The 13,140-nt window shown below is 50.0% G+C and overlaps 4 protein-coding genes across 4 annotated transcripts; 2 read left to right on the forward strand and 2 right to left on the reverse strand.

The window, feature by feature from the left end:
- Positions 1–38: 38 nt before the first annotated feature.
- Positions 39–2,841, forward strand: F5J12DRAFT_714801 (COG4 transport protein-domain-containing protein; the record flags this gene model as incomplete). The annotated part of the gene is made up of 12 exons (XM_051740909.1): positions 39–416; positions 471–596; positions 645–876; positions 927–1,132; positions 1,181–1,357; positions 1,414–1,593; positions 1,645–1,917; positions 1,965–2,135; positions 2,187–2,366; positions 2,413–2,514; positions 2,561–2,692; positions 2,749–2,841. The coding sequence occupies 12 exons, from the start codon at positions 39–41 to the stop codon at positions 2,839–2,841; spliced, it is 2,250 nt and encodes a 749-aa protein (XP_051603337.1).
- On the reverse strand, positions 2,745–3,891 carry F5J12DRAFT_372393 (vacuolar sorting protein DID4). Its single transcript, XM_051739083.1, has 5 exons — positions 3,801–3,891; positions 3,584–3,748; positions 3,378–3,533; positions 3,107–3,322; positions 2,745–3,056 (listed from the first exon to the last, which is right to left on the reverse strand). Exons 1-5 carry the CDS (start codon positions 3,810–3,812, stop codon positions 2,889–2,891), a joined length of 717 nt encoding a protein of 238 aa, XP_051603338.1. The 5' UTR covers positions 3,813–3,891; the 3' UTR covers positions 2,745–2,888.
- F5J12DRAFT_804399 (uncharacterized protein) lies at positions 3,883–4,982 on the forward strand. The gene is made up of 4 exons (XM_051744496.1): positions 3,883–4,243; positions 4,296–4,626; positions 4,681–4,749; positions 4,807–4,982. The coding sequence occupies exons 1-4, from the start codon at positions 3,945–3,947 to the stop codon at positions 4,918–4,920; spliced, it is 813 nt and encodes a 270-aa protein (XP_051603339.1). The 5' UTR covers positions 3,883–3,944; the 3' UTR covers positions 4,921–4,982.
- Positions 4,983–10,743, reverse strand: F5J12DRAFT_804401 (myosin 5). The gene is made up of 15 exons (XM_051744497.1): positions 10,581–10,743; positions 10,396–10,525; positions 10,108–10,345; positions 10,033–10,054; positions 9,789–9,983; positions 9,052–9,735; positions 8,942–8,995; positions 8,090–8,889; positions 7,610–8,037; positions 7,470–7,557; positions 6,273–7,416; positions 5,695–6,226; positions 5,525–5,646; positions 5,371–5,472; positions 4,983–5,313 (listed from the first exon to the last, which is right to left on the reverse strand). Exons 1-15 carry the CDS (start codon positions 10,719–10,721, stop codon positions 5,107–5,109), a joined length of 4,887 nt encoding a protein of 1,628 aa, XP_051603340.1. The 5' UTR covers positions 10,722–10,743; the 3' UTR covers positions 4,983–5,106.
- Positions 10,744–13,140: the final 2,397 nt, after the last annotated feature.

Here is a 13,140-nt window from a genome sequence, read left to right on the forward strand (position 1 = left end):
ACTTACCAGACTACCAGAGAGTTTGTTTTGGGTCCACCATGGCAGTATCAAAGCCACCTGCGAACGAACAGTCCAGTAGTGCTGCACAAACACCGCGCAGAGATCCAAGACACCTCACCAACCTCGGGGACATCCTGTCATGTCTCTCGTATTACCAGTCAGAAGAGGCCGAGCTGTCCGCTTCTCTGACTGAGGTGCTTTCAGATCGCGACTCCATAACAGAGTCCCTCCAACTGTTCCAGTCACTCATCCCGTCCTTGGAAGACCTCCATGGCGAGTCTAGCCGCCTTGTCGACAAGGTGTCATCTACTGCCCGCACTGCAGAGCGCGTAGGCGGGCGTGTCAAGGCCCTGGATCAAGAAATGGGCCGCATTTCACAGGCAGTAGACCGGGTTGGACAAGTTATGGAACTCAAAGTATGTTACCTATCCTCCCCGCCTGGAAGATGGTTGCTTAGCAGGTTTCCTCAGTCTTCTCTCATGCAACTGCAGGCATGCATTGAAACTCAAGATTGGGAGTCAGCAACCAGACATTGTGCTAGGGCCATGATGCTCCCTCCAGAAGTCATCTCTGGCCCTTTTGCTGAAGCTGTAGTGGTATGTCCCCAGCAACGACCGTATTCAACAATGCTCACCATATTCCAGCCAACAGTTGAAAACCATCTCCCACCATCCCAGACTCTTCAGATTGCAAGAGAACAGTTGTTGTCAGTCTTCTTGAAACAGTTCGCTCATGCTTCTCGTTCCCGCGATGCTGCCGCCACGAGCCGCTACTTCAAGCTTTTCCCACTAATCGGGTGGGAGGCAGAAGGTCTGACAGCGTACGCATCCTTTGTCGTTGACCTGGTCCGGGTTAGGGCACCGACTTCTGCAAACAGTGAGCAGTTCCTTCAGTGCTCCGATCCCGTGTCCCTCATCCGCACACAGTTGCTTCTCCGCTGTACCACGTCACGGTTCTTACTGCACTCTTTGAGAATGTGGCGATGATAGTGGACCAGCACCAACCAGTGGTTGAGAAGTACTATGGAAAAGGGAAAATGCAAAGTGTCGTCGAACAACTACTGGAAGAGTGTGATCGCGTAGTGCAAAGTACCCTATCTAGTTGGCGAGAAGACCGGTCCATTGGGAAGAAGGTGAACACGTTCGCCCAGATTGGCTTTCTGACCTTACAAAGTTTCCAGTTATCGGTCATAGGAAGTTCCCCACTCGCATTGAACACTCTTCGCAAACAGCACTCGAATACTGCTAATGAGGAGGATAGCCCTAATCCACGTGAGATTGATAAGATCTTGTCTGAGATAGCTGGAATGTGTGGTCGTTGGAGTTTGTTCCGAAAATTTCTCGTGGAACAACTACAGGTTCGTAGCTCCGTCGAATGTACACATGATCCTTTCTAACAAGCCTACAGCATAAGGAATTTTCTGAGGACCTTTCGAAAGTCCCTGAAGGAAACGGGGACCCCCGCAACTCAATGCAACTTTCCGAGCAAGTCCGCTTATTGGAGAATACTTCTTCGCAGAAAGACTTTGATGAATTGCTTTCCTCTTGCTACATCCCGTTGGAGATCTGGTATATTCGCGCAATTATAGACAAAGTCAGTAGCCTTGCGTATCCTAGTGTTTAGATTTCTCAGTGGTGTTGACAGGCTCACCGACTTTCCACATGTGATTTTTCACAAGCTCCCCCAGTTACCACTGCACCCGATGACGTTTTCTACATGCTCAAAACTGTCTATACTCGATTGCTTTCAGCTGGCTCCCTCAAAACTGTCGAAAGCACCACAGCCATCCTGAGGGAGGTGATAGACCGGGATTACGCAGGGGGAATAAAGAGCAAGTTGGATGATACTTACCGCAATGCTGGCAGTTCTTCTGTCCGTCCGGAGAAGCCCGAGCGGGAGAGTCGGTTGTCCCTTGTGGTATGTTGTTGTCCCTCCCGCCCACCAGTGTTTGACCCGCTAAGAAGATTCTGCTAAATGACCTGGACATTTCGTTATCCCATATAGACAGACTGATAAAAGACCTTTTGGCCCATCCTGCAGGTACACAATTATACCTAGATGTTGAACAACAAGGAGTCAAATCAGCAATAATGAGCCTGTCTAGGTCGACTGCAAAATTTGCCGCAACACTCAAAGTTAGGCTCTCTCCTCACTTATGAGGGTAGTAGTTGACAGGTCACTGCTAGACTGGCATAGAACAACTGTTCAACCAGCTGATGCGCACTAAACTGCGCACCCTCATCCCCGATGTGTACAAAGACGTTTCATATATCCTAGACGAAAGCAATTACGGGAATGCGGAACATCAAGGCGTCATCCGGAAGCGCTTCACTAAACTCTGGGAGGGGTTAGCAGACGGCTATAAAGTGAGCTCTTTCGATGAAGGCTTTTTCGCTATACCAATATGGATAGGGCACATTCACTGAGAACAACTACCGGGTATTATTTGGTTTGGCCTTGGATACCATCCTTCGTCCATGGGAGAAACATATTTTGACGCTTCATTTCTCCGAGGTGAGCCTGTGTAGACCTTCTTTGGGCAATCCAATAACTTTGCAAGTTGGGTGCCGTGCTTTTTGATCGAGACCTCCGATCCATCATAGCATATCTGTCGTCTCAAACGACATTCGGTGATATTCGAGAGAAATTTGTACGCTTACAGCAAATCTCGTTGCTCCTGAATTTGGATAATGTAAGGTCACCGAACGCATTGCACACCTAGACGTGTCTGATTTGGAAATCATCTAGGGTGAAGATGTGGAAGCGTTCTACAATGGGTCAGGGGTCCCCTGGAGATTAAGTATCCAGGAAGCCAAGAGCATAGTGGGTCTCAAGATATAGGATGATGTATCGCTGTCGCACAACATATGTGATGGGTCATCAAATCGTCATCCTCGCCGTAAAGCATCCAGGCGGGCTTGGAGGGCGTCTTCGTCAGATATACCTTCGTCGCCATGTGGTGGTGGTGGTGCAGCAGACTCCCCAATAGCAACCGCCCTCCGACTTTCGGTCGCTTGGGAGGAAATTGCTCCTAAGCCTACAGGAGCTTCGGTAAGCTGTGTGCGTCGGCGTCAGCGCAAGATGATTCGCTTGTACAACTTCCTACCTGCTGAGAAAGGTCGACACCTATCTCGTCTAGAACTTGCTTTAAGATCTTATCCCCTTCCTCCTCTTCATCTTCAAGTTCATCATCCATGACATCGTCCACAGCATCTGACATCATCTCTTCTTTCATATCCATCATTGAACTCTCCTTCTCAAAGTCATTCATGATCTTTTGTATTGCAGGTAAATTGAGACCCCGATTCATGGATGCCATGGCCTAGTAAACTGTTTAACACAGTTACAAAAATTGGCGTAAGCTGCACCTAACATACCCGTGTTGCACCTCGCATGGCTTCTGCCATCTGTTGATTACTTCTGAGGGTCTGTATCCGCAGGCTAACGGCTTGCAGTTGTGTCCTCATCTGATAGAATTTCTGAACATATCGCCGAGTACGGACAAGGTCCTTAGCCATGACTTTACACGCGTTCTACTTGAGGACATTGCAAACGAGGTCGCTGGAAGATGCACAGCACGCACCATTTGGCCTGCCTTTGCGCTTCTCTTGATATCTCCAACTAGCTTCTTCTCACTTTGCTCGAGTTTCCCTCGTTCTCGGTCAAGCTCTCGTTGGGCCTTTGTAAGGGCCCGCTGGTGCTGGCGAAGTCGCTCAGCAGGTGTAATGGTCCTACCAAACAGTGTTTCCTGGTGGATTGAGTACGTTGCAGGTACAAGCGAAGCATAAAGAAAGACGTACAATTATATTCATAGGGGACACAGTGGTGACGACTGGAACGGCGTTGGCTGCGGGGAGTGGGGAGCGAGGACTACAGCTCGCTGATTACGTAACTGCCAAGGACTCTGCTGTCGCCTGCTGGCACTCGGCGTGCTCACCGCTCATATGGACCTGGACGCAATAGGCGTGCATTGTGCTCTGGCGTCCTGCAATGAACGGGATTTTTTACCTACTCAATGCGATTGTCTCCGAAGCTTCTGCAGGTTTCATATATCGCCAGATTCCCATAACTGCACGGCTTCCCGGAAACCCGTAGTGACTCCACAAAGTTTGACCGCAGGACGAGCCAGGTGCACCCTGTCAGGTTGTAATAATCCCTTACTCACCTCCTGGACTGGTGGGGTGGGTGACGAACGGACTCCTGCCGCAGGTTGCCTAGCTTGCGGGCTTTCCTTCTGTGTTCAGTAAGTCGACCTCTAGGTTTCCCATGTTCCTGCTTCACCCACACCATCATAGTCATCGTCATCAGGAATCGCACACATGCTCTGGTTTAATCAACCGAGTGAGCCAAGTGAACCGTGAACCAACTCAGTCTCTTTCGCCACTCCTCTCAAAGGCTAGACCATCCTATACACCTATGGCGGTGCGACAAAGTTCCTCAAACCGTACAAAGTCGGCACAATTGCAGAAGGCAAACGCGATGAAGATGCGTCTTAAATCCATTCGAGGAGATCCCAAGGACAATGGTTCTCTCATTCCCGTAGAGCAACGCGTCCATGTAAGCGTATGCTACGAAGTGGATGGTTCCAGTCAGCCACGCAGGGAAGGTATCTTTTGGTTTCAAAAGGCAAGTACAGCACGTTTTCTTATTTGCATGATGTTCGCCTCTAAGCTGCTGCAGTCCATCGTCGTTGGTAGGGCTTTGGATCTTCTTGCGAATCGGTTTGATATCCCGCTCTCAAAAGCATCGGTGAGCCTCGTAGAATTAAAACAGGATCTTGTATCACATTAAACGCATCTTATGTAGTCACTAACGTTGCATAGGACGGATGATTTATTGGAGTTGCCAGATCATCTGCCCCTGTCAGATCACGTTGCCGATGCTTCGAGTTTAACATTGCGCCGCTCGTCGAATGCCTGATAGATTTCGTAGATTCGCCTGGTATAATGTTATGACAACATTTTCTTTCGAATTAAATGACAACTGCCTCGAAGATGATTTATGGAGTCGAAAGCACAACAGTACATAGCATAAAAGGAAACACAAGAAAGAAAAGTCGCCGCGTGGTACTGGGGACATCGCCATACACCGAAAAAACAGGAGAGACTATGCGACCAAGGCGGCCAGCCTGCGTAGGTGAGAGACATTCAAGTACGCCGGAACATACGTCTCGAGACCCGAGACTTCGCGGGGATAAGGTGGCTCAAATGGGCTCACGTCCTCCGTTTCTGGTGAGAGAAGTAGATGATCGTTACGATCGTTTGCTTGCACACGGGAAGCGACGACACGCAAAATCTCGGGTGATATCGGGCTCTGGGTAGATCGTCAGTACCAAAGTAAATGAAGTAATTTCAAGCGAGTATGATATACCTCGTACTCGGCGACGTAGTAGTTTGTGCACATCCGTTGTATTTGCATCGGGCTGAGCATCCAGCAAACGTCATATATTATTTCTATGTCTGCAGGGGTCGCCTGTTTTGTCTATCAGCTAGCTGGGCCTGTGCATTATAGAATCCGCGCTTACCTTCTTTAATTGCAATAGTTTGATAGCTTGTTGTAGATGCTCCAAGTGTAGTGTGCCCTCGGGCATGTCGTGCGACTTGCACCACTCATGAAGCCGCGTGATGTTGTATTGTATTTGCATTGCTAACGGATACTGAGGACCGCAGCCAAGAAGATAGCCCAGTGACATACCTCGCTTCCAGGACGAAAAGTTTCGTCTCATCAAAAGATCATTGAAACTCGTTACGCCAATTAACTTCAGTAACTCGGTGAAGACCTGCTGTATTACCGACTCCTCCGTATAGTAACTCTTCAAACTCTTCCAGACCTTGTTGAGGATATTGAGGATGTCGTCCATGCTGTACGCCGGTTGGCTATTGGAATTTAGCAGGCGATTAAATAGCCTTCCACCACCATCGCTCGTTGTGAATCCCGGCAGAGACTGGCTCTCGATTAAGGCGGGAATTACCATTTTTCCAAGGCGTTTTTTGGTCTCCTGCATCCAAGTGTGGTAGATATTATACTCTAGGCTTCCCAAGTCGTGCTTCACGACAGTGACAAGCCGCTCGTAGTCATTCCAGTCAAACTCGCGTATGGCGTTCTCTTCACCCGGTCCGATACCTTGCAACATATCACTTTCGGCCACGCAGATGAAGGAGAACATCTCATGCACGTTTGAGAGCCAGAAGATGCCAGGAACTATGGCATCTTCACCGCTGAACGACTGTCAAAAATTAGAGAGTTATTATCGCGTCATCTCTAAGGCTTACCATAACATGCGCCTGGATAGTTTCCATAACGTTCGCAAGGAAGCGTTCACTTTCAGCGATAAGACCGTATTTCCACATCTCATTGGTGATAAGGCTGATGAGGTTGGCGGGGAAGAGGATTTCTTTCATAGCAGCAAGATTCGTCGTGCTTGGCGCAGGGATCTTCAACCCGCGAATCAAACCGGTCAGTACATCCTCATCGAGGCGCTTAATGTCCTGCATAAGTCGTATCTTCTCCTCTCCAACGTCATCATAACTGCGAACGTCTGCCAGCCCATTGGTTCTCACCCGCAGGCTGTCATCACCATCGAAGGCTACCGATGCAGCCCGATGACTGAGCGCCTGACTCTTCTTCACATCCAACATCAGTTCGTCCGAGGATGTTCGGTACTCGGCCGGATTGAGAAGAACACCAGCAGAACTGTGCCTTCGCTGATGGCGAGAGTTTGCCAGCGGAAGAGCAAGAGTAGCACCATGCGACTGGTTAGCCTCCGAACGAAGGGCAGGTGCGAATGTCGGAGAGGAAGGTGGATCGCGCACACCCCTTGTCAATGCATTGTAGGCATTGGCTCGGTTAAGTTGTTCCCGTAAACTACTGACTTCGTTCTTCAGGGTTGCGATGACCGAAACATCTTCGGTATTTCTAAGTGGACCGTTGGCAAACGCCTTTTCCTGCGACTGCAGTTGAGCAGCCTGGGCCGTTATCTCGTCCAATAACTTCTGGATGGTCGCTTCTTTCTCAGCTGCCTTTGCGGTCGCATCCTCCAACCGTCTCTCTACATCCGCCTTCGCCTTCAGCAGCTCATCGCGCCGCGAAAGTTCAGCTTCGGCGGTTTGGAGAGCGGTCTGCAGAGACCTGACCTTCGTATCGGCTTCTTCGTGCTTCGAAGTCCACTGTTGGATTTGTTGCTCAAGTTCAGTGAGTTGAGACTGAAGAGTCTTCTTCTCCTCCGTCCTCTTTTGGAGCGTTTGCGTTAATTCCACAACTTTGTTTTCCAGACGGTACGAGATCTCCTTGAATTTAGATACTGATCGCGCTTCTGCTTTGAGGAGTTTGAGCTGTTTCTTGGCGAGACGCCTTCTCACGCAAGACTGGAGGTATATCACATGTCTGACGTCTCCACGATAGATGCGTCGATACAGACTGAGGAAATAGACATTAGTGGACTGCTTGGATGATGATGATGATATACTTACATGCCACGGAACAAGGATTGTAAGAGAACGGTTGCATGCAAGAACCTGGATTCCTTGTACACGCGCCGGGCTTGAACGCCACGAAGACCTGTACAAAGGCGTCAGATTTGTAACTTGTAGTGTCATAAGTCTCCACCTACGGCTCTGGAGCATGGTCACGGATTGTCGAATTTGCAGGAACAATGATCTCTGCATGAAGCAACGAATTTGTTTTTGTAGAAGCTTTGCAGCGTGATCTTTCCGCATTGACTCGACCAGTCGCTTTGCCATGATGGCGCGCCACCACGTCTGAATTCGAATCGTAGCTGCACGCAATTCGATGTAATTCTTCACAGCCATACGCCTACGCATATTCTTCTGGATGATGGTGGCCAAGGCGTTTAGTCTCTCAGAGCGCAGAGACTCGAGAGCAGCAAGCATCCCCGCGCGAAAGAACATTTTTGTGAGCCCGCTCTGGTACTTGTCTGGGTCATTGATCGTCCTCTCCAAGATAAGCGAACAAAGAGGCTGGAGCTCAAGCCGTTGTATCATCGGTTGCCAGTCCGAAGACGGGACAAGCATGTAATAACTTGACAACTCACGGTCAGACAACATTGAACGAGTGACAGACAAAAACCTACCGTTCAGCAAATTCCTCGTACGTCCAGCGTGATGGGTAGCCAGCACAACTAATACGGATAGTCTCAAGGACACCACAAGCGCGTAGCTGGCCCAGTACCTGGGAAGGGGTAAACTCCCAAGGTTTCTTGGCTTCATTGGGCTTTATGCAGCGGATGTAGTGTACGTTCGTGATACTTAGGGTGTCCATGAGTGCATTCAGCGAAGCCTTGAATATTGATCCCTGCGTTGGCTTTCTAATAGCTGCACCAGGCTTCTTTGATTTCGATGCGGTACTTGACACGACGAGAGCAGTTCGCCCGGGATCCGGGATTAGCGAAGAACGCCGTGAACCTCCACTACCAGAGTCGGATGGAGAAGGTGAACCAGGATGGGGTGCGTCAATAGCCTTCACCGAGCCGAGCGCAGCATCCAAGACTTCCTTCAAGAAAGGGTTCTTTGTGGCAGCAATTAATGTCATATGCTCATCGGGGACTGTATCACGGTTCTTCTCTAGGAAACAATCAACTTCATAAGTGACGTCCAAGGCGTAATGGGCAATTGTAAATGATGAATTTCCGAACCGAGGTTTCTTAAACACGTTTTTGTTAGCTGGCTTTAGAAGTTGAGTGTTGAGCTTCTGCAAGAAAGATGCGTCGCTGCCTGAAGGCAGGCGGGACTCTTCATCTAATAATGCTAAAACGCCAAGTTTGCCCTCGATGACATCGATACACGGTTGGTTGTCTGAAAAGTCGATGAAGGTCCAATTGATTTGTTCCTTCATATACTCTTCTTGCTCGAGTTTGAAAACATGAGAGTTGAACTGTGAGCAAGAACGGTCAATGACGGACGAAACATGCGCCACTTCTGCTAACCTCCTGCTGCAGCTTCTCGTTGGCATAGTTTATGCTGAATTGCTCGAAAGAGTTCTATAGGACAATGAAAACAATCAGAATCAGGCAGACGAAGGAAGAAAGCGCTGTACCTTTTGAAAATGTTCAAACCCGTAGATGTCCAAGACGCCGATAAACATCTCGGCACGCTCAGCAGCGTCACCGTGTTCACCAGCCAAACTTTCATTCACGATAGCGACAAGCCACTCGAACAGACAGGCATACACGAATTTTGCCACACTATCCCGAACCACCGTGGCCTGCCCAGCATTCAGGGAAGTGACGATCTTCTCGGAGCGGGTGATAATTTGCTTCTTCACAGTCCATTTCTTAAACTCGGCCAAATTGATACCAAGGAACCGGGTTGCCAAAATGAGAGCAGGGTCTTCTTCATCAATCGAACACTCAGAACGAGTTGGTGTAATTTTGACATTTCCCAAATGCAACAGAGCGGCAAGGAGTCTGAACACCGCCCACTGTTTTTCGACACTGATGCCAACGGTCGACAGTGCTTGCTGAGTTGCCCGGAATTCTTCGGCATCATCGACGCCTACAATCGGTGTAGACGTCGACCCGCCTTGCCTGAGGTAATGGAATTTGGTTACGTCGGTATCTAGTCCGAGATCTTTCCGTTCCTTCAGGGGAGCGCCTGCGCACAATTGGTAGAAGATATGGTAATTCCGTTCCGTTGTGGGTTGGAAGACAATACGTGACCGCTCCAAGAGATATGTGCGGATCCGAGCACCGACGATTTCGGGTTTTCCATCGAAAAGGATCTGACTTGCACATCAACTCACAGTTGACGGGTGAGTGGAGATTGTAATCTCACTTGGATATACTTGCCAAAACGCGATGAGTTGTCATTTCGTGTCGTTTTGGCGTTTCCAAAAGATTCAAGGATAGGGTTCGTGGCAAGAATTTGACGCTCTATTTCGCTGGACTCGTCCAAGGAAAATTTTGTCCTTGACTTAGTTGTTGATCCAGGAGGGTTGACGGAAGCAATATAACGCATGATGAATTTAGCCTGGGCACGATGAGATGTGAGTGCAGAATGACACGGTGAATGACCTTACTGATTCAGTTTTGCCTGCACCACTGTAATGTTGTGTAAGAGATGAAGCAATGAGAGCGCGTGTCGGGTGGCGAACCTTTCACCCGATACGATGATAGTTTGGCCCATGCCTTCTTTGGCCATGGCGGTATACGCGTCCTCAGCAATAGCGAATAGATGGGGCTCAAGCTCCCCTCTCTTTCTACCAGAGTAAGCCTGAATGACTTCGGGTCCATACAGAGTTACACGTTGGAAAGGGTTGACGGCGATGAGTACGATGCCGCTATAGGTATAGATGCTATGTTGGCCGTAGCGATTCCGAATGGTATGCAGAACTAAAGGAGATCGTCAGAATTGTGTTTCAGCATGGCAGCGTAACACGCACCGGAAGGCTCGTTCAGGTGAGAAAGAGTGGCCAAGTCGTCAGCGGTCTCTAACAAGGGAGGGTTTCGCAGGGGAGGCAAGCCTTCCTTTCCATCTCTAATGTCTTTTGCCGTGGTATTGATCACGATTTCCTGAAGAGCGGGGTACGAGACTGATTATGGAAGGGACAAGCTAAAGCGCGCGTACCTTCCCTCGATCATCGACGAAGACCAGTTTGATGGCATCGTCGTTTCCCTTAGTGACAGAGGTGACCTCTGCAGAGATCCAAGCGTGTTCCTTATCCTCGAACCAGACCCTCGTCCCCTTGCTGTAAATGTTTTCGGCCATTGGGCCACGGTGGAAATCAAAAGCCAAGCAAGTAACCCAAATCTCGTAGTGACACCGTGACCGCGTGTTTTGTGACACGTCACAATGTGGCTGTGGACAATAAATAACGCGCTTGTGGCTTCTCTTTGGGTTGGCCTACGACACCCAACAGCCCGTGAGCGGCGCTTTCTAACCACCTCTGTCGCCGGGGTGCCCGTTCACACCACTGTCGCCTTCTCCCCCATCACGCCGCTGCCACCTCTAGCCAAAAAATCCATTCCTAACGGGATGAATTCTAACCCTAAGTGTCTTGGGGCAATGGCGGACTTTCCTTTTGCCTGTGGAACTTAAGCGGCACGACCGACGCCGTGTGGCAGGGCAGTTGTGCGTTCTGCGGTCTCTCCTAAGAGACCAATACCGTCCTGGCGGGTGCCATGGATTGCACGCATCTTGGTCTGAATCTGGCTGCAATGAAGTCCTGTACATGCATTCCATCGTCTTTCCGGAACGTGTCTGCCTCGATTCATCTGCTTCTATCTTCTTGCACGCACTAGTACCCGGTTGTGCTTACCTGTGAACCCTTACCCGTAAGCGGACGGGACGTACAGAAAGCCTTCGCGGGCTTTCATCTGTCAAGCTGCAACGTGAAGAGGGTTGGGTTTGTGCCGGAAAGCCGAGGTACTTAGCAAGGTGAAGATGCAGCATGGTCGAACGTAAATGCTAGAAGGACGTCGCGGGTCCCGTAAAGTGCTCGTGTGCGCGACTGAGCTGCGAACGCACTGACTAGGAGCAACTGCATCTTTGGCTACCCCACTTGGGTGACGCACAGAGCTTTTTCGGCTCATTACACCTGTTTGTCGCTCCGAGGGATGGATATTTGCAGAATGTACTCCGGCCCCTGCGCGAGTTTCCGCTTTCCAGGCCCTCGCACGCGTTCGCTTTCGCCCGAATTCTCCTGGAGTTGTATGTGGGCTTTTCAGAGCTTAACGTACTTTTCCTACCCGGCACTTTTTGGCTCGGTTTTGTGTGCCGTGGACTGTGCCCAGTACCAACGCGACCCCGGTTGGGAGATTGCTTGGACTTGGCATTGGAGTCCTGAAGTGTCTTGTATAACAGCACCGACATGGCTTCGTGGCGGCTGGTGAGATGGACACGTGGCTGGGGCTAAAGTGGACTGTCGAACGTTGGTACGTACAAGAAAGTGCTTGTTCGCTGGCATTGTTTGTGCCACTCCCAAGCTAGACCGTTTCTCACTCCTGCAGATGCGGCTACTCGCCCCTGGAATTCTTCGACCAGGCTTTGCACTATTAGCTCGGTCCTACCATACCGTCATCGTCCGCTGGCAGCAGGGTAAATCCACTTTGCTCACTTGAACGCCAGTGGCCGGGCTCCCTATTATGCCGTTCACAGGCCTACGGATTCCAAGACGTGTCTTGTACGCATTCAGATTACTTTTGTGTCAGGTCATCTATCACCTGGTCTGTTTATGGCTTGCGCGCTCCTGGGGATCGTTGTTGGGTAACCAATGAATCTCCTTTATTTTCTATCATTTCCATCGGTTCAGCCGCCTTGTTCAGTGTTGTATCTGCGTCCTGGGTTGTTCATTTACTTGCTGCAGCTGCTTTTCCTATGGAGGGGCAACAGAGGTTCGTCCTCGAGGGCAGTAACGTTGAATTCACTCAGAGACTGGTTCAGCGGAACCTCCGTACAGGCAGGCCATGGACGATGATACTGGATTAGGAGAGGAGGGCCTCCATATGCGTTCCTCGGACTCGTATTGTCTCGACTAGTCTGTTCAAGATGATTCACTCAAGTTGTCTATGCTAATGCAGGCACCGAGAAACTGCTTGTGGTTCTAGCATTCTCTGAGAGCCCGTCACAATGGTCTTCGTGGTTGCTAGTGGTGTCTGCTGCTGGAGGATCGCAAGACGATATGTGTGGGTTATCCTATCCATGCTGCTGCTGGAGGGACCCACTCGGTCGTGCGATGGCTGGGTGAACGTGCAAATGCTGCCCATTTCGTGCGGTGCATGTTCTGGGATGTAGGTCGTAAGCCAGGGGAAGTCTTTGGGCTTCGAGAGCGTTGTCAGCTTAGTTCTTGCGGTCATTCACTTTGGTTGGTGACCGCAAGACTACTGTATGGTTAGCAATGACGGTGCACGTGGTGGCGAGGTGTGATCAACTGATGACCCACTTCTTCCCCAATTTTTGGACCATCCTTGTCCTTCGGGCAATCCATAGATTCTGTAGCGATGTTCTATCAGACACCTTCATGTATGCGCTCATGCGATGCGGTGAAATCCCCGTTAGCTGCAGTGTGAATGTGAATTTGTTGCGCTGTGGCTGTATTATTAGCGAGAAGTGAGCAACCGAATATGGTAGCAGGCAGCTTCAACGTACAGCTCACACTAGGATTTCCAGATCGTTCCGAGCAGCGGTC

The sequence above is a fragment of the Pisolithus orientalis genome (genome assembly GCF_024613125.1).
Source record: "Pisolithus orientalis strain OTSU chromosome Unknown F5J12scaffold_4, whole genome shotgun sequence".
Taxonomy (NCBI): Eukaryota; Fungi; Basidiomycota; class Agaricomycetes; order Boletales; family Pisolithaceae; genus Pisolithus; species Pisolithus orientalis.